Genomic DNA, 13230 nt, shown 5'->3' with positions numbered 1-13230 from the left:
ACAGGGGCCCATGTGCCTGTTTGTGCCTCCTTACTTTGGCAGGCCTGCACTGCCAGTCACCAAAGAGCTTTTTCCAGAGTTCCTGATGCTTTGGGTGAATAAATGTAATGCTACATGTGCATTCCAGTTAAGATTTCACTGGGTTTCAAGATAATTCTTTGAGGCAGGCAGGAATTTTGAGTCCCACTTAAAAAGGAAGAAACAGGCCTGGTCCAGGGAACAGACTTGTCCACAGTCACACAGCTGCTTAGATCCGAGCTGTGGTCAGACTGCCTGCTTTTCTTACTTCTGATGGTAACTGATTGCCGCCTTCAAGATGCTCGGTCTTCTGTGAAGGAGACGAAGTGGGCCCAGGCTTGATTTTACATTTATTAGCTCATTTCTTCACCCAGTAGTATTTATTGATCTTCATTGCTTTTACATCCAAAATAGGTCAGTTTTGATTCTCCCTATTGTATGAAGAAGACAGTCATATCATAGACTTTTCAGAAGAGGCTGCTTTCAGAGAGGATAATATTTCAGTGAAGAATTGAATCTCTAATTTCAAGCAGTTGAGTCATGGGAGAGTACAATAAAGGAGGATATTCAGGGCAAAGAGATTGTGCTGGAAATGGCGCCCCCGACTTGTTTTTAGCTGTGCACATAGCGCCACCTGCTGAGTGCCTCGATGAGGTTCAATTCCTTTTCACTCCAGGGACAAAGTGCACAGAAGGCTGCAATTTGTCAGCAGAAAGCTTGCAGCTTAGGCATTTTTCCTCTTCCCTCATTTGTTCACCACATCTTTTGAGGCTTCAGTCATTGACAGATCTGGACTTGGGGTTTTTTTAGAGGTTCAGTTCTGTTTCTGCCTCTTTCGTTTACCTGCTTAATTAACTCAGTGGTCAGTGCTTTTTTTCTGTGGTCCCTACTTGTTCTGCAGCCTGTCTTCTCTTCGGTACCTCAAGTCTAAGCCATATATCACTTGTTTTCTTCCTCTTCCTTTCCCCTCTTATCCTGTAACATAGTGGTTCCTACTAAGGTAGGAAGACCTGAAGTAGCTAAATCCTTTCCCTCTTCCAGAGGGACCAGCTAATGCTTATTCTTTCTTCTGGGTCTAACCCAGGCCTCACCTTCCCCTACTCCTTTCAGGCAGAGTTGACCACCCCATCCTTTGGGCCTACCCAACACTTTATTTCTCTATTACAGAACTTATCACACTGTGTGCACCTATCTGTTTACTTGTCTGTATTGGACTAGGCCATGAGCACCTCAGTGGCAAGGGCAGTCTTCTCACTCATCTCCATATATCTAGGAGTCACACAGGGCTTGGCATTTAGTAGACACCTTAAAGTACTAGGTGAAGGAATAGGTGAATGAATGAATGAATGAATGAATGAATGAATAAACATAGAAATGTAGTGCAAAGAAAGGGAAGAAGGAAGGAAGCTTAGTTGGATGGATGAAGGATTTTGTCAGTAAACAGAGGGAATGTGTGGGTGGGTCCAAGGGCATATTTTCATTGTAAGTGGTGCCCTTGAGAAAGAATGTGCTTAGGAAGGGAGCTTACGGTCAGGGGCATGAGGGGCTCCCCCAAATCCTGCCTAGCCCCTTTAGCATGAATTTCATATTTCTGTGCTTTTGGGATTTAGGTACTCAGGAGTCCAAGAGGTACAGCTCAGTAGTTCCCTTCTCATTTTCCTTAAATCTCCCCATGACCATCACCCCCAGCATATTTCACCGTCAAGCTTTCCCTGGGTCTTTGGTCTATGTTTCAGGGTACTCTACATTGATTGCACCTTCCAGATACCTTGGTATAAGGGTAGTAAATGTGCAATTTGAACACATAAAGATTAGAATTCTGGTCTCAATTCTGTCTGCCATTTGTTCCCTTTCCTAAGCCTTTGTGTCCATACTGTCCCAGGCTGATAATTGTACAATATATCATTATCTGCAGGGAGGACAAATGTGGAAGACCTTGTAAACTAGTAATTGTTATGATCTGAGTATGTGAGACATCTTGTTGTTGTTCAGTCAGTAAGTCGTGTCTGACTCTTTGGGACCCCATGGACTGCAGCACTCCAGGCTCTCCACTGTCTCCCACTGTCTCCCCGACACCTTAGAAGGAAGGATTCAGATACCCCGGAACCTTGGCTTCACAGCCTTTGTTACTGGCAGCAGAATGATGGTCCAGATAAGTAGGGTAATGCCATGGTTGCTGTTGGTCCTGAGCTGCCTCACCAGGGCCAGGCAGGTGGCAGGGTAGGGAGAGTATATTCTGAATGCTGGAGGCTTCATCTTCCTCTTGATGCCATGCCCTGTGGCAAGGTGGCGGGCACTGCCTTGGCCTGGCCTCCTCCAGCTCCCTGTGTTGTCTCCAGGCTGCACAAAGCCCAGGAGGAGCACCGCACAGTGGAGGTGGAAAAGGTGCACCTGGAGAAGAAGCTGCGCGACGAGATCAACCTTGCCAAGCAGGAAGCCCAGAGGCTGAAGGAGCTGCGGGAGGGCACGGAGAATGAGCGGAGCCGCCAGAAATATGCCGAGGAGGAGCTGGAGCAGGTAGGAGAGTCTACAGTCCCGAGGCGCTGGGGTCAAAGGGCAGGAGCCAAGGGTCTGGCCAAGAGTAGTGGAAAAGTTGCAGAAATGATCACTGCGGTTGTGAAAGCACAGTGAATAACAGGTGATAAGTTACTCTGTCCCTTTTTAGTTGAGGTATTTACATATACAGATCATAAGTATACAGCTGGCATGCTTTACAGATGCATGTACCTGTGTCGCCGTCCACATCAAGGTACAGAATCTCGTAAGCTCTCAGAGGGCTCACTTCTGCTTCCCCTTTCTCCCAGTCAATACTCCACCCGAAAGGTAACTGCAGTTGTAACCTCTAAACCAGATCAGTTTCACCTGATTTTTAACATCATGTAAACAGCATTATACAGTATGTATTCTTTTGTGTTTGGTTTCTTTAATTGAATATTATATCTGTGAGAGGCAACCATGTTATTGCATGTAGTGATAATTAGTTTATTTCTGTTGCTGAGTGTTAATCCCTTGTATGGATGTACTGTAAATTATTTATCCATTCTCCTATTGATAGACATTTGGTTTGTTTGCAAGTTTGTTTTCTTTTAAAACTTCTTTGTGGGCATCACTTATTTCTTTTGGATATGTAACAGGGCATTCATATATTTGTTTTGAGAAATTGGTGATTTTCCAGAATGATTGTACCAATCTGTACAGCCACTAGTGATAGTATGAGAGTTCTACTTAAGCTACAGCCTAAGTATTTTTAGGCATTTTCATTTTATACATTATGATGTGGATGTAATAGTATCTTATTGTGATTTTAATTTTAATTTTCCTATTGACCAATAATATTGAATACCTTTTCATAAATTTATTGATGACTTTATTTGGGAATATTCTAATTTAAAAAATTGGGATTCAGTTAAAAACATTTCCTATCTTCCATTGTGATTTCTTTTTGACCCATGGTTATTTAAAAGTGTGTTGCCTAATTGTCAAACACTTGGGGACTTTTCTGTTTATCTTTCTCATTGATTTCCAGTTTAACTTTGGTGTGTTCAAAGAACATGTGCTTTGACCACAGGTTCCAGTCCTTTCAAATATGTTGAAACTTGGATGATGTAAGCAGGCTATAGAAAACAACTAAAAGGCAAAGAGTGTCAGACTGGATAAAAAATAAATCCCAACTATATGCTGTTTACAACAGATATGCTTTAGAAATAAGGATACAAAATAGTTAAAAGTAAAAAGATGAGAAAAGATATTAATATATGATAAACACTATGGAAAATAAAGTAGGGGTAGCTATGTTAATGTCAGACAAAATAGACTTAGAGAAAAAAGTATTACTAGAGACAAAATTGGACATTTCATGTAAGATAAATGTGTGAATTAAACAGTAAAATATAACAACCTTTAATTTGGATATACCTAATAATATAATTTAAAATATATATGTGTGTGTATATACGTGTGTAAATATATATATATATATATAAAGCAAAAGTTAAGAAAAACTAACAGGATAATAGACAAATTTCATAATCAAAGTTAGAGATTTTTAGCATCCCCCTCCCAATAATAAGCAGCCAAAAGTATCAGTAAGGATATAAAAATTTAAACATGACTGATCAATTTGACCTCATTGCTGCATATAGAGCATTTTACCCAACAGCTGCAGAATACACATTCACTGTGGTGTTTACATGTTGCTTCTGCTCCATTCTCGCCTCTCCTTCTGGGTATCCAGTATTTATGTTAGACCTTTTAACTCTATTCCACATGTCTCTTATGCTTAGTTCTGTTCTTTTTTTCCTCCCTCTGTGCTTTGGTTTGGTTATTTTATTTTAATCTGTCTTTGAGTTCCCTAATCCTGTATTTTGCCAAGAACATTGTGGTATTTAGCTCATACAGTGGAATCCTACTCTCAGATAATGTATTTTTCTAGAATGCTGATTTTACTCTTTTATTGATTCTGTTCCCTGTCCAGAATTTTCCCATATTTTTCTTTAACATTTTAGTCATGGTTGTCTTTAAGTCCTTGACGGGTAACTCTGAACATCTGGATCATTTGTGGGACTGCTTGTTTTTCCTCTTGATTATTACTTCTATTTGCCTGCCTCTTCTCATGTCTAGTAATTTAGTAAATGCTGGATAGTGTGCATAAAGAGTAATAAAGGCCACAGTCGATTTTCATCTTCTGTCAGATACAGAGTTTAGGTAGGTATGCTGGGTGAGGATCTGGTCACCTCAAGCCAATGAGAGACTGAAGTGTGTCGGAACTGGGTCGTAGTTTAGTAAGAGTTGGTCCAAGCCTCTTGTCCCTGTTTCTCAGGCATTCTGCTTTCTGACTTTTTATTGAGATCTGGTGAATTTATTTCTTCCCAGTCCTGAATGACTATGAGATTATTTCTGCCCCTTGGACATTTTTAAGTTAGCTCTTTGGCCTCCTACTCCTCATAACTTTAAAGTTTTGCAGCTCTCTTGAGGAGAGGACTGGCTGTGTGCTTGAGTCAGATCCCTTTTTTCTTGCAATGCCTTGTCTCCTAAGCATTGTGATATTATGGGACATTTTATTCCACTCTTTGGCCTAGCTACCTATTCTCTTGCACAGCCCCAGAGTGCAGTAAATGCTCAATAAAGAAAATGGATGTGTCTGTCTCTATCTCTTTACCTGTGATCCCCCTGCTCCCTGTTTTGTAATTGTTTCTCTCATTACACAGTTTTTGAGTGTGTTTGACCAGCCCTTTCATGTGCCTCCCCAACTGCCATACTTCCTTCTACTTGCTGTCTCTTCTCTCTCCATTATCCCTTTAGCTGATCCCAGTCCTTCAACTGCTTTTAATGTAGAACTTGATCCTACATTTCCAGACTCAGTGTATTAGTCGCTAAGGTGTCTCTTCCTCATTTTAAATCTACAAAGCCAGGAGTGGGCTATTTTGTAGTTCCCTTTTCAAGGAACAAAAACCCAATGAAGCTTGGTCCTCTCATGGGCTCTCAGAGGAATGAAGGTGTTTTGTCCTTAGCTAAGGCCCTCCTGGTCTATATTAGGCTCAGGGGTGGACCCCAGACCTGCTCTGGGATACTTCCCCATGGGCTAAAGTTGGACACTAGACTGCTCTCAATCCCCTTTCTCTGGGATTCTGAACAGTGAAAAGTCAGTGTTCAGATGGGGAAGCTGGGGAATTGTTTATACTGGTAGCCTGGGTGAGATAGAAGGAATTCAAGCATAGATAATGGGTTCTGTATGTACAGTACTTTCCAGACCTTTCATATTTAAGTGCTTTGTGGCCATCTGCTTCATTTTATGCTCCTTGCTTAGAAGTCAGTGAAGAGATGTCTGCTTATACATTGGTCCTTTCTGATCTTGGCCTCTGTTGGCAATACCCATGTTAGGTGTAAGCTTGCTTGTTGTTTTCTTGCCTTGTAGACAGTGCCCATTACAGCCTACCCACCCTGATCAGTGAGGGAATCACAAAGTCTCTGGGCTAGAGGAGCCTTTGGAGAGTGTTCAGGCCAATTGCCCCCTGGAGTAGCAATCATTTTGAAGGTCTTTCTGACATGAGCTCTTTCCATACCTCTCAGGATGGGGAGCTTACTCTCTCCTGAGATCATCACTTTGCTTACAATTTGGATTTGCCTGGGACAAGGCCTTACACCTAAAGCAGCGAGATCTGCTTTAGGAAGCACATGGTCACACAGACAGTTGAGTGACAGACCAGGGACCAGGTCAGATTTCCAGACTCCCACCCAAGTGCTTTTCTTGCCACATTGTGAGGGCTTGGGTCCAAGAATAGACCCCAGCTCTCAGAAAGAAGAGGATTCACTGAGATAACCTGTACCTCATGAGAGCAGGGAAAATTGCTGACATTGGCTGTATGACCAGGAGAAGTGACTAATATGTGAGAAAAGAATCCTCTAGTCTGGCAGCAAAAAATAAAGAAAGAAAGAAAAAAAAAAGTCTCCATTTAACTTCTGGTTGACACTACTAAATGTTGACCTTGAGTAGGTTACTTTCCTTCTCCAAGCTTGGTTTCTTTTTTTTTTAGCTTGGTTTCTTATATATATGATACAGAAAATAATCCTTGCCCTTTCTCCCTCTTGTGAGAGTGGTGAAGCTTAGATGAGATGGAAGAAAAGAAGGCTGATGTATCATATGGAGGCGTTGGAGAGGGCCTTGGTAATAGTAAGGACTCGTATCCTCTTGGCTCGCAGGTACGGGAGGCCTTGAGGAAAGCAGAGAAGGAGCTGGAGTCGCATAGCTCATGGTATGCTCCAGAGGCCCTTCAGAAGTGGCTGCAGCTGACCCATGAGGTGGAGGTGCAGTACTACAACGTCAAGAAGCAAAATGCCGAGAAGCAGCTGCTGGTGGCCAAGGAGGGGGTGAGCCTGCCCTCCTGCTGTGCTCTTCTCTCCTCCTTGCCCCACCCCCTCACTTGCCCTTTTTCCTCCTCTCTGCCTCTCTGTATCCCTCTGTTGGACAAAGAGACATCGTGGTGTTGGGCTTTGTTTCTTTTCCTGATGCACAGTTTCTAATAATGTCCTCAGGCTTCTGGAGAAGGGTGCCGGGCTACTCCCACCTGCCTTCTGGGCAAGGCGAAGTGGAGGCAGGTAGAGGGAAGTCTCTGCTGGCCCCAGACTGACACAGGGACAGACTCCTGGAGTCAGGATCCCTCGGCTCCTCTCATTGCTTCTGTTTTCTTTCTCTCCCTACTCTTTGCTCTCCCGTTGGCTTCCATTTTTCTTTCCCATATTCTCTTCCTTTCTCTCATGCCGCCTAGACTGTGCTAGGAGGAGGGGGAGCCAGCCACAAAATAACGTTTTTCATTTTTCCAACCTCTACTCCCTGCTGTTTTTAAGCTGAGGGCCTCATCTTTGCAGGCTGAGAAGATAAAAAAGAAGAGAAACACACTCTTTGGCACCTTCCACGTGGCCCACAGCTCTTCCCTGGATGATGTGGATCACAAAATCTTAACAGCTAAGTAAGTTACACCTGCTGCCCAACTCTGGTGATGTCCATCCCATCCTCAGAGTTGGAGGGTGTCCAGGGCCTCCAGTCCTGATTCTGTTTCTTCACTGGAAGAGGTACAGCTCTGATCTCCTGCCTCAGCCGTTAACTACCTCCCACACTGCTCTTAAGTCTATGATTTAAGTGTGCTTCTTACACACACATACTGCCCCCCGCCCCTGCAACTTGCTCCTCTGAGAAGATGCCTCCTCTCTCCTGGGGCTTAGGCCCAGCCCATGCCTCCCATTTTCTTTCTTCTCTCTTCAGGCAAGCTCTGAGCGAGGTGACAGCAGCGCTGAGGGAGCGCCTGCACCGCTGGCAGCAGATTGAGATCCTCTGTGGCTTCCAGATTGTCAATAACCCTGGCATCCATTCCCTGGTGGCTGCCCTCAACATAGACCCCAGCTGGATGGGTAGCACGCGCCCCAACCCCGCCCACTTCATCATGACTGACGACGTGGATGACATGGATGAGGAGATTGTGTCACCCTTGTCCATGCAGTGTAGGTGACCTCTTGGGTAGGGATGAGGGAAGGAGGCTTTGATGTGCAGATTGAGAAGTCTGCTGGTCTCTGCCGTGCTTAAGCCAGATGTGGGGCAGAAGCCAAGACGATTTAACTCATTACCTTGGTTCATAAAGCACAACCTGCACCCAGGCATTCCTTTGCAGTTGTCCTGTTAGTGGCCTTCCCTTGCTGTATCCTCCATCTGCCCTGTGGGTCTATGGTGCTAAGTGTGTCTCCCTCCCTCTTTGTGTTTTTTTTAATCCTTTTATTCTCCCCCCCATTCTGTTCCTATCTACCTTTATAAAAATAACCTCCTTTAGTGACTTGTAACATAAAAATGGCATTCATTTTGACTGTTGCTTTTACTTGTTTTAATTTTATATTCCTTATTTTTAATTGCTAAGTAGATAAATGATGCCTCTTTCTGTTTTTTCATGTGAGGCCCCAGGAAGCAATAGTCCCTTACGGTGATAAAGCCCCGAATCTTCTAAGCCAGAAAGACATTCTTGTCCAGGAGGGATCTCCTGGGATCTCCGGCTTTCCACCTGAACTCGGCCATCCCCACCTCCCCCCCACCTCTGTCCTGGGTCTTCCCTCTCCCCGTTCTCCCTGCGAGTGGTGAGAGCTGAATAGAGCAGAGTCAAGGGAGACAGCACTCTGTGGGAATTCTTCAGTGAAGGAAGGGACACACCCTCTACTGACCCGCTGAATTTTTCTCTGGATCAGAGTCTCTTTTAGATAAACAGAATATACTTTTATGGAAAAGCTCTTGTCCTGGGCCCATATCCCATGCATGCAGGGGGGATGGTGGAAAGCTGGGCTGGGTTAGGGGCTCACTTTGAGATAGCCAGATCTTTAATCAGGCTGGATGTTTTTGTAAGTTTCTTCAGCCATAGTTTGCCTCTGGCCAAGCCTCTTCTTTCTGTGGACTGGTGCCTTGCAAGGCTTTCAGTAAAGGCCCAACAAGGTTAAAGTCACGAGCAAGTAGAAAAGAGCTCCTGTGTTCTCCGGGTTGGGAGGGACCTTCATGAGCTCTGAGCCATTCCCCCCTTGCTCCCTGCCCTTCCCTTACCCCACGGGGGCAGGGTGAAGCCCTCGGTGAATCCGATTCTCTTCTCCTTTCGGCCTGGTTGTTGGACCCTAGATGCTGCCTGGCTGATGGGGCGTAGGTTCAGTGACCGCTCTCTCTGCTCAGCATCCGCCGGCTCGGACGATCAGTCCCTCTGGAAATACCCGGGTTTGAGGAGCCCCTTTGGGGCTTTTGTTTTTTCCGACTTTGGGGACTAAACCAGCACTCCCACCCCACGGGCCCCTTCTCCTGCCTGCATCACTCCCCTGCCTGTTCCTCTGTTCCCTCACTACAGTCCCTACTAACTTCAGGGAAGGGTTCGGGGGGTGAGAAGAATCAGCCTGCTCAGCTGAGGCCTGGAGAGGGAATAGCCATGGTGATGGGAGGCTTCAGCTTCTCCTTTCAGCCCAGCTCAACTGATGTCCCAGTGGCCCTTCATCTAGCTGGGCTGAGATGGAAAGAAGGAATGAGAGAGCCTCCTCCTCCTTTCTCTTTCTCTGCTTCTCCTTCTGTCTCTCTTTCTCCATCTCTATTCCATGTTTCCTCTTCCCCTTAAGCCTCTTTCATGTCTTGAAAGCCACCAGCCATTTAGAGGCCCTACATTGCTAGCTCTCCATCACCATGGAACTGTGCTCTCTTCCTGGTGGCCCTTCCAAGGCTTCTGCCATCCGTGTAACCTGGCCCTTTCTCCCATCTTTAGGGAGAAGGCAGGGAGGCCCATCTATCAGGGCAGAGGAGAAAAAACAAAGGTGTGAATTCCATTTTCAACTGGATCTAGCAGTGAGCCCAAGAGGGGTGCTCTAGCACGTCTCTAAGTTACCTGGTACCCATATACCCCTTCTCTGGGCATGGTGGCCACCATCTTCTAAGAGCCTGATTTGAAGCATTGATCCAGGAGCTGGTTATTTGTTGTGTAAATGCTTATTAGAGGAAGTTTGGAAAGTAAAAAGAGTAAATATGGGCTTTAAAAGGCACCTGTAGTTCCCGCCATATTTGAGCAGTCTTTTGTTTGTCAATTTTTAAGTAATTTTTTATGTAGTCAAGATAATGATAACCACTGTCATTTACTGAGTGCCATGAACTGTGTCAGGTACTTTAAAAATATTATCTTGAAGCCTCATGACAATTCTGCAGGATTTTATAAATTAGGAATTAAAATGGGGAAGTAAGTTACTCAGGTCACAGCTAGAAATAGAAAGACCTGGTTTTAAACTCTTGTCTTTGGTATTCTATTGCTCAAGGTATTCCTTGTACATGAAAATCTGTATCCTTTTGTTCCCCTGAGCATTTTAATAGGCCTTTTTCTGTGTTTTAAAAGTCATCTCAAGCAGTGCTTTTTTTTTGGCTGCACTGCAAGTCTTATGGGATCTTAGTTTCCCAGGGGTTGAACCTGAGTCCTGGCAGTGAAAGTGTCAAGTCCTAACCACTGGACCACCAGGGAATTCCCATAAGTAGCCTTTGTAATAGCTGTGTAACTGTCCAGTAACTGGATGTGCTATCATTTTCCTGTCATTCCACCTTTATTTTTGCTTTCATATGATTATTAATAAAGGTGTGATGAACATGTTTATGTATAAATCCTTTTCTGAATTGTGACTATTTCCCGACTTTGGCTTTCTAAAAAGGCTGGTTCTTTGTGCCCTCCCGGAGCTTGTCCCAAACCCCTGTCCTACCCCGTCCTGCCTGTGTCCTCCCACTAACTGCCTTACCATCTCCCTTCCTAGTAATGTTGGCCCTAGGTCTCCTTCCATTGGAATTGCCATTGAAATTGACCTGGGCATCTCATTTTCAACTGGCCCCTCCTTTAGGATCCCTGGTGGGAGGTTCTTGGGAGGAGGTGGCCCATTCTCCAGACTGGGGACCGAAGACCCAGAGTGGTCTCCAGCAAGCATCTCTCCACGGGCAAACTTGCTTCCCGGCCAGCCCAGAGCAGGTGGCCCTTCCTCACACTCTCTTCTCTCTCCTTGCAGCTCCCAGCCTGCAGAGCAGCGTCCGGCAGCGCCTGACGGAGCCGCAGCATGGCCTGGGGTCTCAGAGGTTGGTAGAGGGCGAGGCTGGCCACTTCTTGACAAGCCGGGTCTCTCTGCGGCGAATGCGCAGCCTTTCATCTGGACAGTCTTTCAGTTCTGAAGGCCTCGGGACCAGCGCTCCACCTGCCTCTGCTTCTTCTTCCTGCTCCTCTGCCGCCACCACCACCACCACCACCACCTCCATCACCACCGTCCATGTCCACCCTGTCTATTACCACCACAGCACTTCCTATTTCCTCCAGATGGAGCCCTACCCTGACCCACCCCTTTCTGACAGCACCGCTGTGATGCCTTGGCACTCAGAGAGCTTGGGGTATCAGCTGTCTCTCTTCTCTCCCTTTCTTCCCATCCATGCCTCTCTGCTGCCTTTACCTTGGCCTTTGCCTGCTGGCTGCTGCTTGGTGGGCTGTGGGGGCTGTGGCTTGGGGTACCTTCTCCTTGTCCTATCTTTCCCCAGCCTGGGACCCCTCCTTGAGGTCAGCCTGATGCCCTACACCTTTCTTCCCTTCTCTCTTTGGGGTTTGCTGACTCTCAAAATGAGTAACAGACCCCCTCCCTCACAGTCCTATAGCACTTTGGCCTAAACTTTCACATCCGTTATCTCAGTGGAGTCCTCACTTCTTTTATCCCCTCAGCAAACATTTTTGGATACCTACTCTCTGCCAGACTGCTGGGCATGGGGATTCATAGATGATAAGATACAATCTCAGCCATCAAGAATTATGGTCTGGTCTGGGAGAGGTACATACATGATTCTGGAACAGCTGATAAGTGCTATGGGGGTGCTGAAGAGGGAATGACTAACGGTGTGAACCTGAGTGGAATGCTTCACAAAAGAGATGACATTTATGCCAACACCCTGTGTACAGGAAAAGGAGATTGGATATTCTAGGCAGAGGGAACATGAAGTTCCTTGGAAGTTCCTGAGAATCTGATCTGTGTGTGGTTAGAACATTGTGTTGATGGGACAGGGTAGCAAAGGAGGCTAGAATGATGCAGGGCTCTGAAAGGCTAGGAGCTTGGGCCATCATCCTTTAAGAGACAGAGAACTGCAAAGGCGCTTTTAGAGGAAGTGAATTGGTCATATTTGCCTTTTAGAAATAACATTTTATAGCCTGTATAAAGGAAAGAGAGAGACTAGAGGAACTTGGAAGTCACTGCAGTAGGCCACCAGGGGAGGTAATGAGGTTTGGGGGTGAAAACAAGAGTGTTAATTTGGTAACTGACTTTGAGGGGTGGAGGAGAAGGAGGCATCTAGGATGATGCCCAGGTTTCTAGCTTGGGTGACAGGAAAACTGTAGTACCCTTCATAAAATTACTCTTCAGAAGGGAGGAGGAAACAGATTTAAGGATTTTGGACAAGCTAGGTTTATGTCAGGCAGGCATAAAAACACTCCTGTTCAGAGATGGAGTTAAGATTCTGCAGGTTAAGTAATTTTCCCCAGGTCCCAAAGCTAGTTAGGAGCAGAACACAGACTAGGACTTGGCTCTCCATTCCAGGATGCTCTGTTAGTTATGTTTGTGCTTCCAGAAGGTCTCAGTAAGTGAACTGTGTAAGAACTGATGACAGGCTTTCTCCCACAGCCTGGTCTGGCAGCTGCAGGGACTTGTCCTGCTCACACCTCAAGGTGACAGGCTACGGTAAGAGATGGTAGCCTTGACCCTGCCTGAACAAGCGTAGAGGACCCTCAGAAAGACCATCAGAAAGCACCTGTCATCTCTGAAGTTGTGACCATGGTTTAGTCCTGGCCTCTGAGCTGCAGCTTACCCTGTTGCTTCCTTTTGATCCTGCGTCACTCTGGATACCAGTCTTTCTAGCTCTGCCCCTTGGACCTCTGGATGGTATCCTTGAAGTCTGTTCCTTTCTCTTTCACAAAAGGACAGCCTTTCCTAGTGTTATCACTCAGCAGAGTTGCTCATTTTCATCCTCATCCTCATTTTCATCCAGAAGCCTATGCAGGGAGACTGCCCTTCCCAGTACAGATGGACAGGATCAAAGTAGTTTGGGGGTACTAGAGGATGCTGTGAATCTCATGTTCAAAGGTCCAGGTTGAGGGCAGTGGGCGGGGGGAAGGGAAGGAGTACCTGCATCCACCTGGCCTGTTCACTACTGAA

The 13230-nt window shown here is 45.8% G+C and overlaps 1 protein-coding gene across 8 annotated transcripts in view; it reads left to right on the top strand.

Moving 5' to 3' along the window:
- Nucleotides 1–13230, top strand: part of STIM1 (stromal interaction molecule 1) — a 198358-nt gene that overhangs the window by 180962 nt on the left and 4166 nt on the right. For 4 of the 8 annotated variants that reach the window (XM_068989190.1, XM_068989191.1, XM_068989188.1 and 1 more), the window contains 5 exons: nt 2358–2535; nt 6718–6885; nt 7384–7484; nt 7778–8013; nt 11056–11122. In XM_068989190.1, the coding sequence (XP_068845291.1) occupies nt 2358–2535; nt 6718–6885; nt 7384–7484; nt 7778–8013; nt 11056–11122 (750 nt within the window). Of the gene's footprint in view, nt 1–2357; nt 2536–6717; nt 6886–7362; nt 7485–7755; nt 8014–9160; nt 9254–11055; nt 11429–13230 lie in introns of all 8 variants that reach the window. The other 4 variants (XM_068989186.1, XM_068989185.1, XM_068989187.1 and 1 more) reach the window with 4 other exon arrangements.

This window comes from Capricornis sumatraensis, chromosome 16, assembly GCF_032405125.1.
Source record: "Capricornis sumatraensis isolate serow.1 chromosome 16, serow.2, whole genome shotgun sequence".
NCBI classification, from domain to species: domain Eukaryota; kingdom Metazoa; phylum Chordata; class Mammalia; order Artiodactyla; family Bovidae; genus Capricornis; species Capricornis sumatraensis.
This window is presented reverse-complemented; position numbering and strand designations above follow the sequence as displayed.